The 21517-nt window shown below is 42.9% G+C and overlaps 1 protein-coding gene across 13 annotated transcripts in view; it reads right to left on the bottom strand.

The window, feature by feature from the left end:
• The window catches only part of RBFOX2 (RNA binding fox-1 homolog 2), a 431053-nt gene that overhangs the window by 202936 nt on the left and 206600 nt on the right, over positions 1–21517 (bottom strand). For 9 of the 13 annotated variants that reach the window (XM_073644109.1, XM_073644119.1, XM_073644121.1 and 6 more), the window contains one exon: positions 17562–17654. The exons of the other annotated variants lie outside the window; for them this stretch is intronic. In XM_073644109.1, coding sequence (XP_073500210.1) covers positions 17562–17654 — 93 coding nt within the window. The remainder of the gene's footprint in view (positions 1–17561; positions 17655–21517) is intronic. 13 annotated transcript variants of the gene reach the window in all.

Here is a 21517-nt window from a genome sequence, read left to right as displayed (position 1 = left end):
CTTACTACATTTCCCATCATTCATTGTGCTGAGCTGCAAATCAGAAGTGAGCACAGAGCTATAACTCTGCCTACACCTCTCCCATTCCTCCCCTAAAGTCACACAGGAAATAAAGTAATGCATAAAGCACCATTACACGAGCCCTGGCCATAGAGATTATCCTGTACTCTCCCTCACTGACATGGATGAAGGGGTGGATCAATGTATAGATCGGGAGATCTCTAAATGTTAACAATATCCACGCTATTAGTATAATGAAGACAACTGGTGTATAAGCAAAGACAACAGCTTAAAAGCAGCAACCCGATTAAATTGCTGCCAATAACTGAAAATTGTAGGGAAAATATGGCTGTATCATAGATTAAATAAAAATAAGCTTGCTAAAAAGTAAAAATTAAAAAGAGCAAACTAATGTGAGATGGGAAGTAAATAGCCGTCACCATATCTGTTATAAAAGTTTAGCGTATGTCCATATGATGAAAGATTCGTAGTAGTTGTCCCGTGGATATAGCAAGTAGATTCAGTCAGTGTTTGGTGCATGGCACTGCCCATTAAGCAGCCATCTTCTGTGTATGGCACTGCCCATTAACTAGAACGCATGACCATAAAAATCTACTTTTTCACATACCTGGGGCCGTTTAGGCCCGTGTGCAAATAACATGGAATAACTCCAACAGAAATGACAAACAACTATATACCTGAGGAATACCTAGAGTTTCAAAATTCTAACTAAAGTAATCTTGCAGAAAATAGAAAACAATTAACAGGGCGGGCCTACGAGGCCCCAGGTATACGTTCTAGGATTAAGCAGCCGTCTTCATGATAGAATCTCTGCGCTTTGTATGCTTTATACTGGTCATAGTTAAAACTATTACAGGGAGCGCAGAACTACACTATGTACAGCAGCAGTGTGTCAGCATTGCATCCAGAGTTTTGTTTGGGGGTGCTGATGTATTCTATATACAGTGGGTAAGGAAAGTATTCAGACCCCTTTAAATTTTTCACTCTGTTTCATTGCGGTCATTTGGTAAATTCTAAAAAGTTCATTGTTTTCTCATTAAACTACACTCTGCACCCCATCTTCACTGAAAAAGAAAAAACAAAAACAAAACAAATGTAGACATTTTTGCAAAATTTATTAAAAAAAGAAAAACTGAAATATATCACATGGTCATAAGTATTCAAACCCTTTGCTCAGACACTAACCAGTCGTCCTGTCCCTGAAGCTGAAAAACACCCCCATAGCATGATGCTGCCACCACCATGTTTCACTGTTGAAATTGTATTGGGCAAGTGATGAGCAGTGCCTGGTTTATCGCCACATATACTGCTTAGAATTATCACCAAAAAGTTCTCTCTTCATCTCAGACCAGAGAATCTGATTTCTCGTTCTGGTAGTCCTTCATGTGTTTTTGAGCAAACTATGCGGGTTTGATATGTCTTGCACTGAGGAGAGGCTTCCGTCGGGCTACTCTGTCATAAAGGCCCGACTGGTGGAGGGCTGCAGTGATAGTTGACGTTGTGGAACTTTCTCCCATCTCCCTACTGCATCTCTGGAGCTCACCCACAGTGATCTTGGGGTTCTTCTTTACCTCTCTCACCAAGGCTCTTCTCCCACGATTGCTCTGTTTGGCTGCATGGCCAGGTCTAGGAAGACTTCTGGTGGTCCCAAACTTCTTCCATTTAAGGATTATGGAGGCCACTGTGCTCTTAAGAACCTTGAGTAATGCAGAAATTCTTTTGTAACCTTGGCCAGATCTGTGCCTTGCCACAATTCTGTCTCTGAGCTTCTTGGGCAGTTCCTTTGAGCTCATGATTCTCATTTGGTCTGACATGCACTGTGAGCTCTTATATAGACAGGTGTGTACCTTTCCAAATCAAGTCCCATCAGTTTAATTAAACACAGCTGGACTCCAATGAATGAGTAGAACCATCTCAAGGAGGATCACAAGGAAATGGACAGCATGTGACTTAAATATGAGTGTTTGAGCAAAGGGTCTGAATACTTATGGCCATGTGATATTTCAGTTTTTCTTTTTTAATAAATTTGCAAAAATGTCTACATCTGTTTTTTTCAGTCAAGATGGGGTGCAGAGTGTACTTGAATGAGAAAAAAATGAACTTTTTAGAATTTACCGAATGGCTGCAATGAAACAAAGTGAAAAATTTAAAGGGGTCTCAATACTTTCCATACCCACTGTATCTATTCACATGAGTACAGCAGGGAACATATACAGTACACAGGGTATACAGCTGTGTGTACATCATGTAATACATACAATACTGAATATATACAGATAAGGGAGCTGGGTCTTCAGGGAACGCTGGCAGCTGACTATAGCCGCACCCATCCAAGCAACAAGCTTCATCCACAGTCCGTTTCCAGACCCTTGAAGTGAAGAAAAATCTGAGGTGACATAGGAAAATCAGAGTGTTCCCAGCCAGAGGTCATGTGATCAGGAGAGCATATCTGGTCACAGTAGCATCTTACAAAGCAAGGTATTTGGTGAAATACTCATCCATGGCAGTTAGTTCACATGAAAGACAAGTAGTGGCTAATCCCTTTAACTGGGCAGGTGTCACTAATCACAGTTCATATGTGCATTTACTTGTATATCTTTTAAACCATTTTCATGCACTCATTGTGAAATATCTTTAGCCATAATTAAGAACCATTTACTAATATCAGTTTAAACATGAAGATTAATAAGGCTACTTTTCTTTCATTTATTTTTATATGTTGCATTTTAATCTTAAAAAAAAAAAAATCTTAAATTTCTTTATTTCACATCTTTAACATTCTGGAACTTACTTTTTTTAATTTATTTAAAAACCCCATTTACCTGCAAATTACCTCTATATCTGATGAAAAATAGCATTTCTGGAGGGAATAGGTGAATGTTAAAGAGAACCTGTCGCCATTAAAATGCAGTCCAATCTGCAGGCACCATGTTCTAGAGCAGATTGATATACAGTTTGTGAGAAAAGATTCAGTATAACCCGATTTAAACTTCTGACCTTTCTAGAATTTTCAGTCCAGTGGGAGGCCCTATCTGGGACCGACAGCTTTCTTGGTTTATGAGTACATAGAAAGACATCTGTCAGTCACTGGTACCAGGAAGTAGAATGAAACTAGCTTTGATTAGCACTGCCAAAGGGGTGACAAAACACGATACTGCTAGGGTATTGTTATAAAAATAGGACCTTTTTTTGAATGCTACGTGGTTCAGAGCTGGTCTAGCTCCTTCATCAGGCAAAGATTTGCCTAATCAAAGCCACAGTTTCTTTCCACTTCCTGATTTTCTTTCTGGATCTCTTGCTGGGATCCAGCGGATGGAGCAGCAGCCATCGGATAATACCCTACACTCTTCTCAGGGTTGTGCCTGCAATTGCACATCTTTCCCGACACATGATGGCTGATTAATCAGCCATCACATGCCTTTATCAGCCACGGGTGCATCGGAGCTCTGTCTGCGGTTGTTAACCTATTAAATCCAGCTTTCAATCTGACAGCGGCATTTAACACGCACTAGCAGGGGGGTGCATCATTACATGCTTCCAAAGGTGCGCCCGTGACATGATCACAGGGAACCGATGGGTTATAATAGCCAGGGGTCTGCCGATGACCCCCTTGCCTGTCACTACGATCCTGTGGTTTTCATTCATAGGACATTGTGATTTCCCCTCTACATAGCACAAACGATCAGATGATTGCAGCTTCAAGTCGTCTAAAGGGGACTATTAAAAGGAAAAAAAAAAAATTCAAATCAACCCCCCCCCCTTTGACCTATTAAAAATAAAAACACATTTGGTGTTGCTGCATTCGTAACAGTCCACTCTACCAAAAAAAAACAAAAAAAAAAACAAACACGTCAAGACTACCTCACAGTGTACCTCCTGAAAAATGAAAAATAAGTTACGGGTCTCGAAAAATGGCAACAAAAGCAATTTTTTTAAAACAAATTTTTGAATTACATGCATGTTTGCTATCTGCACACTTGTGCTGACTTGGAAAATCATATTGCCAGTTTTACCATGTAGATAATAAAAATAAAAATAAAAAAATTGTGAAAATGCATTTTTTTTTTTTGCAATTTCAAAGCATTTGTAATTTTTTTTTTTTGTTTCACAATACACGGCATTTGATTGACACCATTAATTTAACCACAGCTTGTCCCACAAAAAAAACAAGCCTCATACGGCTATATTGATGGGGGAGGGGGGGGGGGTTTGGCACTTGGAAGGGGAGGGAAAAAAAACTTTAAAAAAACACACTGAGAATCGCCATGTCATAAAAGGGGTGTTTTTACCGGTAATGTGATTTTCCTGAGCCCATGACAGCACCACAACAAGAGAGGGGATCCGCCCTTCCAGGACAGGAAACCTACAGAATAAAAGGGTGGCGCCTCTCCACCACCTCAGTTGTTTACAGAGAATGAGAGGACACTACTTAATAGTTAGATATTCCATGACTTTTCCTTCTACACACCGCGTGAGTCAAACACCACGAAGGAAATGAAGTGATCACCTTCTACCAGTGACGGGAGGGAATATAAGGGTGCTGTCATGGGCTCAGGAAAATCATATTACCGGTAAGTAATTTAGCGTTTTCCTATCTCCCATGACAGCACCCCAACGAGAGATTTACAGAGAAAAAAACTTTAAAGTTAGGGTGGGCCACAGCCTGTAGAACAGTTTTCCTAAAGAAAGGGACAGAAGAAGATCCCAGATCAAGCCTATAGTGTCTATAGAAGGTGCAAGGTAAAGACTGAATCGCAACCATAAAAAATGCTTGATGGGGACATCCGCTTTCTTATTGTTCTGCCATGTATTCCCCAGATTAGCACAAAGTAGGGTGCACAATTTCCTGACTTCTATGGAAATTGGAAGCCATCTTCCGAAGATAGGGTAGCTCCGGAACCGGCCCATCTTCTAGGATCTGTATAAACAAAGGATTAACCGACAAAGCTTGAAGGTCACTAACTTACCATGCTGAAGTCAGGGCCACCGGGATAATAGTCTTTAATGTGAAGACCCTGAATCCATAGGTTCAAGCAAAGGCTTGTTAGAGCCGTAAGCACTGGATTCAGATCCCGCAGTGCCATCTTTGGACTGAAAATGGGCGTAGATCCAAAACTCTGTTCCAGTAGTCCAGTAGTCTACAGCTAAAAAGGTCCACCAACCATTCTCTTCCTCTTTATAGGAGGTGCTGTTAAAGATAAAAGGTGAGACTTCGTCATCTGAACTGATTAGACATACGTGTCATTGGGGATCTTGGCAGAGTTCCTCCATAATGGTTTACGCAAGATAAAGCTACTCTGTTGTATGACAAGACCTTTACATTGTGACCATGTATAGATGAATGGAGCTTTTTTATATACTGCCTAAAGCTTCTTTAGGTTAGAGGAACCGGATCTTTAGAGGCAGCCAACGGGTGTGTACCCGTGACCATGCTACTACTGGAATGTAGGAGATTAAGAGTTATTAACAGCAATATTGCCTTGTTCAGAGGTGGCCAGACTGCTTATTAATTTTGACATATAGCAGGACTCCTTATTCTACCTTGGGAGACCACAACTCTTACTCACTGCCCAGTGAGTTCTGCAGCGCTTGATAGATCTGCCCATAATCCCGAAATAATTGAGGTAAACTATTGTCAATGCCCCTTCCTTCGATATGAGAGTTGTCCTAACTACTATAATCCTCCATAAAGCCTTAAGGCTCATTAACATCTAAATGGAAGGACACAAACTGAAAGCCTAAATCCTCATTTTATGCCAAGAACTATTCTCAGGAAATTTGATGTTTCATGTGAATTGCAACCTGATTGTATACCTCCTTAAACGCCTATACTACTATATCGCAAACTCAAATTGCAGATTTACTAGCAGATCTTATAGAGTCCATTTCCAATGATCCAACTCTCAGGAATCTGTACAGCCCATACGGGTTGTAGCAAACCCAGGTAGGTCTGGGTTAAATATAGCTTTACAGGTTGTAACGGGTCTGGGAGGCGGAACCTCTGAGCAACTATACAAGGGGGCGGTCCTTGTAAGGAAGCGGGTGGCTCCCAGGGTAGACGGGCAGGTAGTCACGGCAAGTGACAGGGACAGTCTGGGTAGAAGGGCAGGTAGTCACGGCAAGTGACAGGGACAGTCTCTGGGTAGAAGGGCAGGTAGTCACAGCAAGTGACAGGGACAGTCTCTGGGTAGACTAGCAGACAGGTAGCAGGTGGACGCTCCCAGGTGAGCGGGCAAGAGTCTCTGGACGGGCAGGTGGTCACGGCAAGTGACGGCAGAGCCTCCAGGTAGGTTAGCAGGCAGGTAGCAGGTGAGCGCTCCCAGGTGAGCGGGCAAGAGTCTCTGGACTGGCAGGTGGTCACGGCAAGTGACGGCAGAGCATCCAGGTAGGCTAGCAGACAGGTAGTAGGTGAGCGCTCCCAGGTGAGCGGGCAGGCTGGTCCATAGACAGACTGACAGGTGTCGGAAGGCAGACCGTCGGACCGCAGGCTTGCAAGCAGGAATCTGGCAGGTGACTGGCAGGTAACAGGCAGGAATCTGGCAGGTGACTGGCAGGTGACAGGCAGGTAACAAGCAGGAATCTGGCAGGTAACAAGCAGGTAACAGGCAACGGGACCTGAGGGCTGAAGCAGAGTGAAGGCTTTGTAACAACATTGCTCGGGCACCTCCATTTTGAAGGAGGTGCCTTATATATGGAGAGATCCTCCGGCCATTGGCCGGGGACTCCTTAGGACGGCGCGCGCGGCCCCTTTAAGAGAGGGGGAGCGCGCGGCCCCTTTAAGAGAGGGGGAGCGCGCGGCCCCTTTAAGAGAGGGGGAGCGCGCGGCCCCTTTAAGAGAGGGGGAGCGCGCGGCCCCTTTAAGAGAGGGGGAGCGCGCGGCCCCTTTAAGAGAGGGGGAGCGCGCGGCCCCTTTAAGAGAGGGGGAGCGCGCGGCCCCTTTAAGAGAGGGGGAGCGCGCGGCCCCTTTAAGAGAGGGGGAGCGCGCGGCCCCTTTAAGAGAGGGGGAGCGCGCGGCCCCTTTAAGAGAGGGGGAGCGCGCGGCCCCTTTAAGAGAGGGGGAGCGCGCGGCCCCTTTAAGAGAGGGGGAGCGCGCGGCCCCTTTAAGAGAGGGGGAGCGCGCGGCCCCTTTAAGAGAGGGGGAGCGCGCGCCCTAAGCACAATGGCCGGGAAGGAGCGTGCGCTGCCAGCAGAGCGGAGGAAGACGCCGGGCACGGAGCGGAGAGGTGAGGGGAACAGCGTCCCTGCCTAGCAGGAGGCAGGGACGCTGACGCTACACAGGTCTTGATTAGGGCAACTGGAGAGCTAAGCACCAGAGCAGGCTAGGCATTCACCTTAGTCAGACTGCTGGGAAGCAGAGCAGAAGGTACGTGTCTTGGAGCTAAATCAGAGACACAGGCCAAACTCCACAAATATCAGTGGTCGCCCTGGATAAATATTGTTTTGTTTGATCAAGCTGGGTTAGCTGAGCTGTATATGAGTAGTCAGGGTCTGTCCTATTTAGTCAGGGGTTGGAGAAGAACAGAAATATTAATGTTTATGACTTCTGTGCAACCTGTAAAAAGCAATAAAACTGCGCTCAATTGGACCAAACCCACAATGGCTGCATGAGCACTACATGATGCCTCTTACCTTTAAGAGTGAAACCCTACAAGGTTTATTATTAACCTGCAAAACTAAGGTAGCGCTCTTATTATCACCTGCCTCCAATTGGCATTCCACCGAGCCAGCTGAGCACCAGCCAGGAATATTGCCACCCTCGGTCTCAAAGTAGAGGCTAGGATATTTTTCCCCCTGAATTCAGTAAGCTTGCCATGAACAGTTTACAGTCGCTGAACTTGGTTTTGTCAGACAAACTTAGTTGTGCAAGGAGTATGTTTACAAAGCGGGACTATGAGTCACAGGGGCGCTACAAGGCACAGACACCCTATAAAGCACTTCAAGGCACAGGGGCACCATGAAGAACCGAGAGACACTGAGGCCCCATGAGGTACTAACAGGCGCTATACGGCACTATGCTATGCTGTGCCATGAGGCACTATGCTATGAGGTGCCATGAGGCCCTATGAAGTGCTATGAAGCGCTATGCTATGATGTGCCATGAGGTGCTATGAGGCACTATGATGTGCCATGAGGAACTATGATATACTATAAAGCGCTATGCTATGAAGCACTATGATGTGCTCTTTATAAAGCCTCTTTGCACTTCACGAGGCACAGCGCTCAGATTTTTATTTAAAAGAGTAATCCATCTGAATGAAGGATAAACCTTTCCTTTGGGTGGTAAATCTCAATTTTCAGACTAGCCCCACCCGAAGGAGCTAACTGATGAGACGCAGCTGGACAGCAGACCTTTACAGAGACCATGTGCTGTATTAACACTATGCGCTGTCCCTATGGATGGAGTAAACAGACTGGAGGACAACAGAAAAAACCTCTGAGTGTTACTTTAACATTTACTGAGCAGATTGAGGCTCATTTTTGTGGTAAATTCTGAAGGCCAATCATGAGGGTCTGTGCGGCCAGACATGTGGCTAACTTTAGCCTAGAGGTCTAAGGTCCAGCTTCCGTCCTGAAGCCAAAATTTAAAGCACGATGCCTTTGGCCCAGATGGGGTCTTAAAGAGCGCACACACCCATTTTTGAGGTTTGCGCTAACTTCCTTCAGCCTTTCCTAGTAACCATAACAAGGAAAAGGCCCCATAACCAAGGTAAACATTCACGAAGATCACTCACCACCAGCTGTACGGATTCGGAGGCTGGACCAAGTCACAGGCCTGTTGCTCTCCATCTGGCCATGCCTGAGCAATACTGGGGTGGTCAACCCCAGGCAGGAGCAGCCTCCAATAGTGTGCCGATCAAAGCTGGAGTTGCTGACCCCAGGCAGGGGCGCAGCTCAACAGGTGCTCCCATTAATGTGAAGAGCTGGAGCTGCTGCCCCCAGACAGGGGAACAGTTCCACAGCAGCTTCTCCACTGATGCATGGAGCTGGAGTTGCCGACCCCAGGAAGGGGCGCCGCTCAGTCGTATCCGGATCTTCAACAGGTAAGCCTGTCTAAGGTTCTCCCATCAAGGACCCTCCGGTACGCTAGTCATCAGGGCTGCAGGCTGGTACAAAACAGTAGCCGGAAACATGTTAGAATACATGGGTCTCCGCTGCTACTTTATTCATCGGCGTGCGTCTTTGGGCGCGATTTCCAGGATAGCATCCTGCGCAACTGGGATGCGCGGCTGCCAGGCCACCATAAGGTAATGGTGCGGCTGCTGCTCGCGCCTGTCCGACGGAACAGGCCGCCTTTGACTCACCATGGCACTTCCAGGTCCCTGGCGCCGGCCGCAGCAGAGACTGTGCCCTGTTGGAAACCGACTGGCCCAGGTCTGGGAATAATCTTCTCGTCTTCTCTGCTTTCTTTTGCCACGGTTTTCACAAGGTCCTCCCCCCTCAAGGAAAGGAAACCAACTGAGGTGGTGGAGAGGCGCTGCACTTTTATTCTGTAGGTTTCCTGTCCTGGAAGGGCAGATCCCCTCTCTCGTTGTGGTGCGGTCATGGGTGATCAGAAAAACTGTATTTTTTCATTTTACCCATGTTGATCTAATAAAAAAAATGTTCTGTTCATTTACTGGTAAGTGCTTTTGAACTCAATTCTTTGTTTATATTATTGTTCTGAGTTTCAATCCTCACTATTTCAGTGTCAGTATTTCCTTATACACTTTTATAGATCTAAATATTGTTCTTTGAGCATGACTGCAAGTATGCAATAGGCAAGTGACTGCAAGTACGCAAACTGGCTTCTCATCCACTTTCTCAATGTTCTTATGAAAGAAGCAGATGAGAATGGAGTTAGCAAATGACGTCAAGTGTGCAAATCGCTGGAGCTTGGTATGGAGCTTGGTATAGAATGGAATACTGACAGTGTGCAAATTGCAAGTTCATGTGGAGTCCAGAAAACAACCTATGGATATGTTCACATGGTCAGTATTTTACCTCAGTATTTGTAAGCCCAAACCAGGAGTAGGTGATAAATACAGAAGTGGTGACGTGTTTCTATTACACTTTTTCTGTGTTTGTAAGGCAAAGTCAAGAGTGGAACAAACACTGATGTAAAATACTGACCAAATACTGAACGTGGCCTTAAGGGACTAGTACAAAATGTGTTACATTCGAACACATACAATATATATATAAAAAAAAAAAAAAAAAAAAAAAAGTGTGATGACGAGGGGGAAAAGACCCAACAGTCCTCCAGGTTGTTTTTTTCACGTTCGCCATTAATAATGTGCGTTCAGTGTGTGCATTAATCTACTTACCCCGTCTTCGGCAGTTACCAGAGCTGTTATGGTACGTCGCCTGCATCGTGTGACCGCCTCTTTCTTGCCAGAACAGAAGAGCCCCATTCGGACTTCCAGATTTACATTGAGAAATGGACTTCCTGGAGTGAGCCTGCTAGTCACAACTGCGGTCATGTGGTCCATGAAAAGGACGGCAAGTATTTGCATGCACACACTGGACATACATTAATGATAGCAAATAAAGTGAAGAAAAAAAGCACTCTAAATATCTTCACAGCGATACAATAAAATGTAAGGACAAAAGCATAAGGGTACGGTACAAATTCCTTTGTGAAGACCTAAAACAAAGCTTAAAAGGGGAATCTGTCAGCAAGATTTCACCCCCCCCCCCCCAAAAAAAAAAATAGCTATATGTGCATGAAGCTCTTTGAAAGTCAAGTACAGCAATACCCTTACATGGCCAGTTCATTCCTCCATTATTGAGAAATCTTTTCAACTGATATGCAAATAAGGCTGAATAACTATTTGTAGATCTAAAGCCTCTGTCACTCCAGATCTATTCCCCACATCCTCCTGCTTGACAGACTGCTCCTTTGTTACACAGCATAGAGGCTACCAGTCAAGCTGGAGGAGGTGAGGAGTATGTGTTAGGTAGGGAACAGAGCTGTAATGCAAGTCTTCATGTCTACAAATAGATCTACAAATTAAATTGATATGAAAATGAGATTTAAGCACTGAAGGATATCACCGTCCTGTTCCCATTTAGTACAGCACACCTCCTCCAGCTTGACAAGCAGCCTTTATGGGGTGTTACTTCCAGGGCAGTGGAGTAGGTGTCCATTTTGTTGAAGTCAGTATAAAATAGATCAACTCCGAAAATACAAGGCTCAAAAAATTAAAGGGAACACTCAAATAACACATCCTAGATCTGAATAAAATATGCTCATTGAATACTTTGTTGTGTACAAAGTTCAATGTGCTGACAACAAAATCACACAAAAATCAATGGAAATCAAATTTTTAAACCAATGGAGGCCTGGTTTTGGAGTTTTTGGCCTCCACGTGCTTGTATGACCTCCCTACAACGCCTGGGCATGCTCCTGATGAGTTTGCGGATGGTCTCCTGTGATTTCCTCCCAGACCTGGACTAAAGCATCCAACTCCTGGACAGTCTGTGGTGCAACGTGACATTGGTGGATGGAGCGAGAAATGATGTCCCAGATGTGCTCCATCGGATTCAGGTCTGGGGAACGGGCGGGCCAGCCAATAGCTTCAATGTCTTCGTCTTGCAGGAACTGCTGACACTCCAGCCACATGAAGTCTGGCATTGTCCTGCATTAGGAGGAACCCAGGGGCCAACCGCACCAGCATATGGTCACAAGGGATCTGAGGATCTCATCTCGGTACCTAATGGCAGTCAGGCTACCTCTGGCAAGCACACGGAGGGCTGTGCGGCCCTCCAAAGAAATGCCACCCCACACCATTACTGACCCACTGCCAAAATGGTCATGCTGAAGGATGTTGCAGGCAGATCGCTCTCCACGGCATCTCCAGACTGTCACATGTGCTCAGTGTGAACCTGCTTTCATCTGTGAAGAGCACAGGGCGCCAGTGGCGACTTTGCCAATCCTGGTGTTCTGTGGCAAATGCCAAGCGTCCTGCACGGTGTTGGGCTGTGAGCACAACCCGCATCTGTGGACGTCGGGCCCTCATACCACCCTCATGGAGTCGATTTCTAACAGTTTGTGCAGACGCATGCACATTTGTGGCCTGCTGGAGGTCATTTTGCAGGGCTCTAGCAGTGCTCCTCCTGTTCCTCCTTGCACAAAGGCGGAGGTAGAAGTCCTGCTGCTGGGTTGTTGCCCTCCTATGGCCCCCTCCACGTCTCCTGGTGTACTGGCCTGTCTCCTGGTAGCGCCTCCAGCCTCTGAACACTACGCTGACAGACACAGCAAACCTTCTTGCCACAGCTCACATTGATGTGCCATCCTGGATGAGCTGCACTACCTGAGCAACTTCTGTGGGTTGTAGAGTCAGTCTCATGCTACCACGAGTGTGAAAGCACAACCAACATTCAAAAGTGACCAAAACATCAGCCAGAAAGCAATGGTACTGAGATGTGGTCTCTGGTCCCCACCTGCAGAACCACTCCTTTATTGAGTGTCTTGATAGCAGCAGGCCACAAATGTGCATGCGTCTGCACAAACTGTTGGAAATCGACTCCATGAGGGTGGTATGAGGGCCCGTCCACAGATGGGGGTTGTGCTCACAGCCCAAAACCGTGCAGGACGCTTGGCATTTGCCACAGAACACCAGGATTGGCAAAGTTGCCACTGGCGCCCTGTGCTCTTCACAGATGAAAGCAGGTTCACACCGAGCACATGTGACAGACGTGAAAGAGTCTGGAGACGCCGTGGAGAGCGATCTGCTGCCTGCAACATCCTTCAGCATGACCAGTTTGGCAGTGGGTCAGTAATGGTGTGAGGTGGCATTTCTTTGGAGGGCCGCACAGCCCTCCATGTGCTCGCCAGAGGTAGCCTGACTGCCATTAGGTACCGAGATGAGATCCTCACACCCCTTGTGAGACCATATGCTGGTGTGGTTGGCCCTGGGTTCCTCATAATGCAGGACAATGCCAGACTTCATGTGGCTGGAGTGTGTCAGCACTTCCTGCAAGATGAAGGCATTGAAGCTATGGACTGACCCGCCCGTTCCCCAGACTTGAATCCGATTGTGTAGTGTGTTTTTCCACTTTAATTTCACTCCAAATTCAGGCCTCCATTGGTTAATAAATTTGATTTCCACTGATGATTTTTGTGTGATTTTGTTAGCACATTCAACTTTGTACAGAACAAAGTATTCAATGAGAATATTTCATTCATTCAGATCTAGAATGTGTTATTTTAGTGTTCCCTTTATTTTTTTGAGCAGTGTATAATAAATTGGGTACAGTTCAATGCAGGATGTGCTGTAAAGGTTTTCATAACAATTTCGGAAAGTTTTGAAAGGTCAAATGTCTGTTCTATTCTTGGGCTAAGGATTTAGACATTTAGTCAAGATGAATCTGTGCTGCACTTGTACACGTAGTGAGGCAGTGCTGTGGAGTTTGGAGTCAGGGAAATTGAGGAGTCTGAGTTGGTGGTTTGGCTCACCGTCTCAACAGCCCTGGTTACTTCAAGCAAAGAAGCAGTCAGTCAAACAAAAGGATGTGGTGCTGGGTGGGTAATAGGGCTGGATTGAGTGTCAAATTTGTCAGAGGCCACAAGCTCAAGAAGGCTACCTCAGACAGACTTGGCACAAGCCACTCCGGCTGGCAGATTCCAGAGAAACCCTGACCTTCACCCTTTAAACCAGTCTTACAACAGGGGATTGCTTACATGGAATGGCTGCCATCCGGAAGTGTGAACCAGAGTAAAGAAGAACCGTCAAGCAGGGTCAAAGCCAAGAAGTCACGTCAAGGACAGAATGAGGAGACAAGGCGGTAGTCCAAATACAAGCCGGAGTCAGAACACAGGAAATACAAATCAAACCACAGGATCCAAGTCACTAGCTGAACATTGACTAATAACTGTCAGCAAGAGTCAGTCTGCTGGGGTTTATATAAAAGTGAGCCCTGCTCATGGTTCCCAGCAGAAAGTCAATTGCCTACCAGCTCATTGCAGCAAAGCACAGGTGAATAGCAAAGGGGAAACTAGTCTCAGCAGTCTGAAACCTAAACACCCAAACACTGCCAGCATCCAGCAGTAACAGTGATATTAGTGCAGAGCTGGTTAGCGACCAGGGCAGGGGTAACAGCAGCATATGTTCAGACACTGATGTGACAGAGGCTTCAGCATCATTTACTTATCAATTAAAATGCTTATTTCTCAGTAATGGAGGACCTGATTGATCAAGTAAAGGTATTGCTGGACTAGTATTTAAAAGAGCCACATGCAAAAATAGTTTGGGGTATGAAATCCTACTGACAACTTTTTCTACTCTCTTAAAAGGGAATCCGTTCCGTTCCAAAAAGCAAACCACTCAATTACTGGCAATGTCTGGTATTACAGCTCAGATTCACTGAATCAGAAATATCGCCATTCCCAGTCTACAGGTTGTGTGTCATTTAAACATTTACAATTCAAAAGGTGGCAACTATTTTTCTAATCTTACTCAAACCTTTTAACCTCACAGATAATAAAAGGAGTATTCCAATTTCATCAAATGCTGAAAAGTTAAAGGTCTTCCAATACAATTTCTAGATTAATTTCAGTTAACAAAAGCTCCTTTGCTAGGGATGTTTATCACCAGTTTAAACAAAATGTTTAATCACAAGTAAAAGATTAGCAAAAACCGTAAAAAAAAACATCAGAAACTAAAGTAGTTGTCCATTACTCAGTGAGACCCCGGTTAAACACTTTATTCCCCAGTGTAAAGTCAAAATAAATAAAGGAAAAAAAAAATAGATACCTCCAGCATCATTCCAGCAAGGTTGACGTCGGGTGTCCCACAGCATGTATGACACTCATGTGCCATTGTTATGTCACATGAGTCCTGCACCTACTTAGCAGAAGCTAAAAGGCTGCAGTTCTCACTTTCCTTGGACATCAGAAATTCTGCATGATAAATACTAACAGCAGTTCTACATATAAATAATAAGTGCCAGTGCCAAGGAAAGCCTCCCTTTGGAAGAAGCCCAAAGCGAAACGGTGGCATCAGGGTAAATATCAGCACTACCATGCACAGACTGGCATTAGTTTATAGTGTGCATTAGTTCAGTCTGTGCATGGTAGTGCTGATATTTACCCCGACAACGGCGTTTCGCTTTAGGCTTCTTCAAAAAGGGGGCTTTCCCTGGCACTGGCACTTTATATTTATATATAGAACTGCTGTTAGTATTTACCATGCAAGACATTGCATATAACAGACTCCTATAATCAGCAATTCTCTGTAACTTGCACTTATATTTGCATATAGGACTGTTGCAAGGTTTTATAAATGTCCCAATAATATTGCATCATATCTGGAAAATCCTACAGAGCAATTCCTTGGCAATAGCACCTTATAGTTTTGGAATAGGTGCAATACAATTAATTGTTTAGTGAATGTAAGCATTTAATAATTATCAGTCTGTGCTATATTTGTGCAGAAAATTGTGATTGTTATTTAAGTCTGTAAATGATAGTTAGCTTGGATAGTGAAAGTACCTGCATTTTAACTTAGTGTTAATATAAATTGAAATAAAATTGGTTAATTTTTAAAGATTGTTGGACATCTTCCTTTGAAAACTAGTTCGATGGGTTCTAGTTTTTTTGTTGTGGTAAGCAATCAAAGGCTGTCAACATAGGTCCATCAACACTTGTCAAGCAACCTCTTCTGGCGAATCACTATGCAAGTTACCACCTAGAAGGAAACTGGCAGCACATGCAACACTTCTACAAGTAAAGCAAAGGCTTCCAATCAGTTGCGAGCCGCCCATTTAGGTCATTTCTATATTATCCTAGAATTCTGACAGAGGGGATAAGAAAAAAAAATCCAGTTCAAGCAGAAAGTGTACATCCAGAGAAGCAGATAGATACACTAACTGGATTGTTACCAACTATCAAGTTTAAACAAAAACTTCATCATTATAAAACATACGATTCAAAATGGAAAAATAGAGCCAGAGAAAACAATGCACAGACGAAACCTAAGCTCATCTGTAATTTAACGTAGTGTTATTTTGTAGACTGGGTTGCTATGAACAATAGAAGTAAACAAGAACAAGGTTTAGGAGGTAGACAAAATTGACAAATTTAAAAATGCTCATAAAAAGATTTCCCAAGATAGGAGATAAAGAAAGCTTGCTTTGGTAATATTGGGGGATGGCAAACAGCCCCCCACCCAATTACTGAAATTGGAGTTCCATATTCCAAGTTCCTGGCCTCATGCACATACATGCCAGAGAATTTATATGGAGCAGTGTTTGACCTTGTGCTGCTACTTTCAAACTCAAAGAATAACGGGTGGAAAAAAAATAATAAAAAAATCAGTGTTGATCATGGGTTCATGCATTTATAGCCCATTTTGTAGATTTGTGATCAATATATTTTAGACAAATTTACGGGAACAAAAAATTGGAAAAAGCAAAGTGGTATCAGGCCAAGTCACACCAAGTTTGTCTTTTAAGACCTTTTTTTAAAGATAAAAAAAATATATAAAGTATAAATGGGATTCAACCATGTTAAAAAAATTCACCATAGAGACCTATGAAAAGAAAAAAAAAAAAAGAAAAAGAAAAAAAATCTAGCAAAAAGTCTCAGCGTGTTCACAAATGTGAGGTTCAGACACATACCTGTCCGACATATGTCAAAAGGGAGACTTTTTGGCATTTATCTGGTCCATAAAATTCTAATGTGTAGTGTACAGTACAAATGTGAACATCTTTGATTCTGTCACAGTTGTACCACTGTATGTAAAAACCTGGTGTGACATAAGCCTTATCTATACATTATGGCTCTAAAATAAAGCATGTTAGAAAACAAATGGAGTTTATTAACAAACATGCAGAGATTTTAAAGAGTGTCACCCCCAAAATGTTGTTTAGACTAACTATAGAGTGCTATAGTGGACTTCACCTGCTATAAAAAAATCTTAATACTGTACCTGTTACTGTTCCAGTGCTGGTGAAAACAAAGCTAATTTATATGCAAATGAAGAGGCTTAAGTGCACCCATGGTGTGGCCATGAGCTGGGTGCACCATTAAACACCCTCATTTTGAGTCTTGGGGATGTGATGGGCAGCGCTCACTCCTAAAGCGACATACATTACTGTATAGTTAGTTCAGAAAGCATTTTGGGGGTGACAGACTCCTTTAAAGTTGCAGTTGAGAGAAGTGCAAATGATGAATCAAAAAAGGCAAATAGGGAAGCTTGTAGTAGGGAGAAAGGGAGTTCAATCTTCATATTAGAGGAACAGCTATATTTAAATATTTCTCCTGCAAACATTGCTAGTACAACAGTGTTTTAATGCTACAAAAGAATTTAACATAAAGATGAAGAAGAAAGTACGGTAATTTGATGGAGGAGTTTGGGAAAACAGAAAGGAAGACAAATTAACAAAATGTACAAATTAGGAAATTACATAAGCTTAGAATACATGAGCTAAAATCGAGCCAAGCAGTTAAAGATAATCAAGGCCATAATAAGAACTGCAAGAGAAGTGTAAAGGAAAGACAGAATGGGGTGCAGCAGCTGGCATTTAGCAATCTTTCAGGTTTAGGTAAAGACATGCACCTCAATTTTTCGCCCCTCAATCACCGTGCTGTGCAATTTCTCCCGGGCCCGGTCAGCATCCGCGCTAGTTTCAAAAGTTACAAAACCAAAACCCTGCGTGCAAAGGGGAGACATACATGCAAATCATTAGAGAAGGGAAGGGGAAGAATAGAGAGGGGACAGGAGAGGTGAAAAGGAGTAAGGGGGCATAAGAAAACATCAGCCGCCAAAGAGCCAGAATTAAACTTAAATAAAAACCAGATAAAAACACAGAACATCAAAACTTTTTATTTGTTTTAAACTTTGCAACAGTGAAAGACCAGAAAACACAGAGCGCTAATCTGTCATGTTGATGCTCTTCAGACACATGCAATGTGAGGGGAAGTGACAGTGAATATACCTCCAAAGAAAAAAATAGAATAGAAAGATGAGGTGGGTGCTTAAAAAAAGCCATTTTTATATCTGATTCCTGATTAGCTAAATGAGAATGAACTCGTTTTCAAATATTTTAGGCATATAAAACAAACTGACGAATGGTGGGTTAAATTCCAACAAGAAATACATTAATACCTCACCTGAGACTGAAGGATTGCAATGACCTTTTGGACACTTTCACATGCCAGTATTTTGCATCAGTATTCGCAAGCTAAAACTAGAAGTGGTGCAAACTATAGAAGTGTCATATTTTGTAAGCCACATCAGATGTGCAGGAAATCAATGAAGTAAAATACAGCTATGACAGTTGCTGTACACGACTCTGAATTGAGGCTACAAAAACGAGGTGTGGGTATACAAGTTCCAACTAACAATAGACCTTATTACTGATATTTAGGCCTAGAACGGAGACTTGCTGCAGAAAAGTGAATATTGTCCATGCTTCCGAATTTTTGCAGTAGGAGTTATAAATTTCCACTCACACTTCATGATTAGGGTTGTTCAACTACAGCCTTTTACTTTTAGAACTGGGATGACAAAAATAGAGAAAAAGTGCAAAGAATGCCCATTTTTATTACCATAAATTGAAAAATTGTATAAGATCGCGTCATAAAAAGACTAACAGGGAACCTGTCAGTTGATTCATCCTGACCAAAACCTGGGCAACATTAATCAGAACCTGGCTGCACACCTGTAGCCAGGTAAGTTTTTCTCCGAAACAATGACTTTTCAGAAAAACAGTTTAAAAGATCCAGCCAGCAACTATAAGGCAAGAGACTAGTCCAGCAACACCACCAGCCACATCCCTCCCACCCCACTCCGGGTGATTGACAGGTCTCTCCATATGTACACACAAGAGACCTGTCCATGAACTGGAGTGGTGAGAAGCTCAAGATTGGGATCTTTAAACCATGCTCTATTACCATATAGGCTAGGGCCACACGTGTTGCATTGTGACATCAGATCCAATGCTTTCCTTTGGTGAGGCACTGTTAGCTGTGATGGACGGTCGCAAATGTGTAAACATGTGACAAAACCTAGTACAGCAAAATCACAGTTCTAAAATAGTCCTGTGACAGCAAGTCGCACAGATGTTTTAGATCACGATTCCCATGTTGCCCCAGCCTGGAGGATACTTACTGCTTGGAGTGCAGTTTTGTTTTATTTAAAATATGTAATTTTGTCTGAATCATTTTTGAAAATTTGTTACATTAAAAAAAATTTAAAAAAATTGGCATCATTTGCGTTCTATGGCCTCTGTGTTGTTGTCTGCCTGCAGAATTGGTTAACAGAGACCCAGTTTCTATTACTTTCCTTTATTTGCACAACTAGCACCTGGGGAGTGTTCTGCGATGGCCATGCACATTATTGATAAAGCATCTGGTTCACATTGAGTTACCTTATTTGTGTGATTGACCATTATTATCTGGATTTAAACCTCATTATTGCTTAACTTCTTTATTATAAGCAGGGGCCTAACTACAATGGGTGCACGGGTTGCAATTGCACCCGGGCCCTGGAGCCTAAGGGACCCAAAAGTTCCTTTGGCCCATATAAAAAGACCAATTCTATTAAAGATTTGCAATAATTGGGGCCCCCATAAGCTTCAAGTTATGCCACGGATTATAAGCCCATGTACTACAGAGCCCATTATTGCTTATACACTTATTTCTATCCATGCTGATGGGGAGTGTTTTTAATCATGGAATTAAATTGTGTACAATAGAATTGAATTTGATAGTTATAGGTGTGCACCCATTCCTGCATCCCTTTGTTTTTTCCACTGCATCAGCTGGTTTCTTGCTGTGATAGCACCCAAATTAATCATTTTGGCTATGAATCCATCTTTCACAAATAGTTGCAAATCCTAAACTCTGCAAGGTAATCAACACAGAAGGAGAATTTATTAGAGAGATTTATGTAAGCTGGAGGTTTGGGCTGAAAAATAGAAATTAATGTAGAAAAATGTAAAGTCATGCACGTGAGCCACAAAAATAAATTTTTTATTTATGTACTAAAATGGTCCAAAAAGAAAAAAAAAAAAAAAAAAGACTTGGGTGTATGGGTAGACCGCAAAATCTACTTTAATGACCAGTGCCAAGCCTGCTGCATAGGATGCATTAAAAGGCATAGGTGATCATGACGAGAACATTGTTTTGCCTCACTAGTGTGGCCACACTTCGAATACTGTTTACAATTTTGGTCTCATGTACAAAAACGACGTATATTGAGTAGAGCGGGTGCAGAGAAGAACGAACAAGGTTAAAGGATTGGGTGGCCTGAAATACAAAGTCAGGGGAGGAGGAAGGAAGGAATCTGGTGCGGCCATCCAACGTTAAAATCCAGTCTATGCACATGCCATTAAAAACAAAGATCCAAAGACACCATATAAAACAAGGTTTTATATGGCTTCCTTGGATCCTTGTTTCTAATGGCATGTGCATAGACTGGATTTTAACGTTGGATGGCCGCACCAGATTCCTTCTTTCCTCCTCCTTCTCTTCATTGCTGTGCCTCACAAGCAGAAACTCCATTCGGACATTGATTACCTTGCAGCGTGACGAGCTCCATTAATTTTTCCTTCTCTCAATACAAAGTCATGTTACCATACTTGGGGATATTCAGCTTGGAAAAAAAACGAAGGCTTTAGACTATGTTCCCATGATGAGTTTTTGATATCACCAATTTTCTGCACTTAACTAAATTGGGTCACTTGCATTTTTTTCATTGCTTTTGGATAAAAAAATTTTTAATGGCATTTTTGATGCGGTGTTTTTTTTTGGTATGTCATGTTTTAATGTGTCATTGTAAATAAAGCCAATTACTAGGAAGTATTAAAAACAAGCCAGCCTTGATAAAACTTTGATTGCGTGCAGCTTTTGTGCAGTTCTACAGAAAAAAACAAAAAAAGCCAATATCCTAAAATACACATCAAAACCCGTATTCAGGATGCAAAGTCCAACTTTGCTTCCAACTTGCAAGCATGAAGAATACAAGGTGTTTGGGCGCTAACGCAAGATGTATGTGAAACTAAAAAAAATTTCGAAAAAAGGCAATTAAGTTTAGGGCAAAATTTATTTATTTTTTTTTTTTTTTTAAACGTCTGAAAAAAGGGACTATTCTGAACAATAAAAATGGATTCATGTATGAAACACACTAAACATTGTTTACATAACACATTGGTTGGCCATTGTAGTGGTCAGGCGTTGTTCACCAACACATCACTAATTTAATTAAACTGTACTAATACCAACATCCACGCTCATGTGAGGACACCAAGACATTATGGTTTAAACTTGGGGTTGGAGGGGGGGGTAAGATCACAAAAACAAAATGGGGTTCACAAACTGCTATGCCTGCGTATTTTTTTCCACCAGAAACGCTGCAAAAATGAATAGCATTTTGCAGCTTTTTTGCTTTCTGTACGTGAAGAAACTGGAAAAAACGCTGAAATAATGGACATGCAGCAGGTTTGAAGGAAAAAAAAAAAAAGTTTTCCAATTCAGTCAGGGGGGGAAAAAACAAAAAAAATGAATACACAA

Source organism: Phyllobates terribilis, unplaced genomic scaffold (genome assembly GCF_046119375.1).
Source record: "Phyllobates terribilis strain yellow unplaced genomic scaffold, ASM4611937v1 Scaffold_8__6_contigs__length_399053987, whole genome shotgun sequence".
NCBI classification, from domain to species: domain Eukaryota; kingdom Metazoa; phylum Chordata; class Amphibia; order Anura; family Dendrobatidae; genus Phyllobates; species Phyllobates terribilis.
The sequence above is the reverse complement of the archived record's forward strand: the minus strand, read 5'-3'. Positions and strand labels throughout refer to the sequence as shown.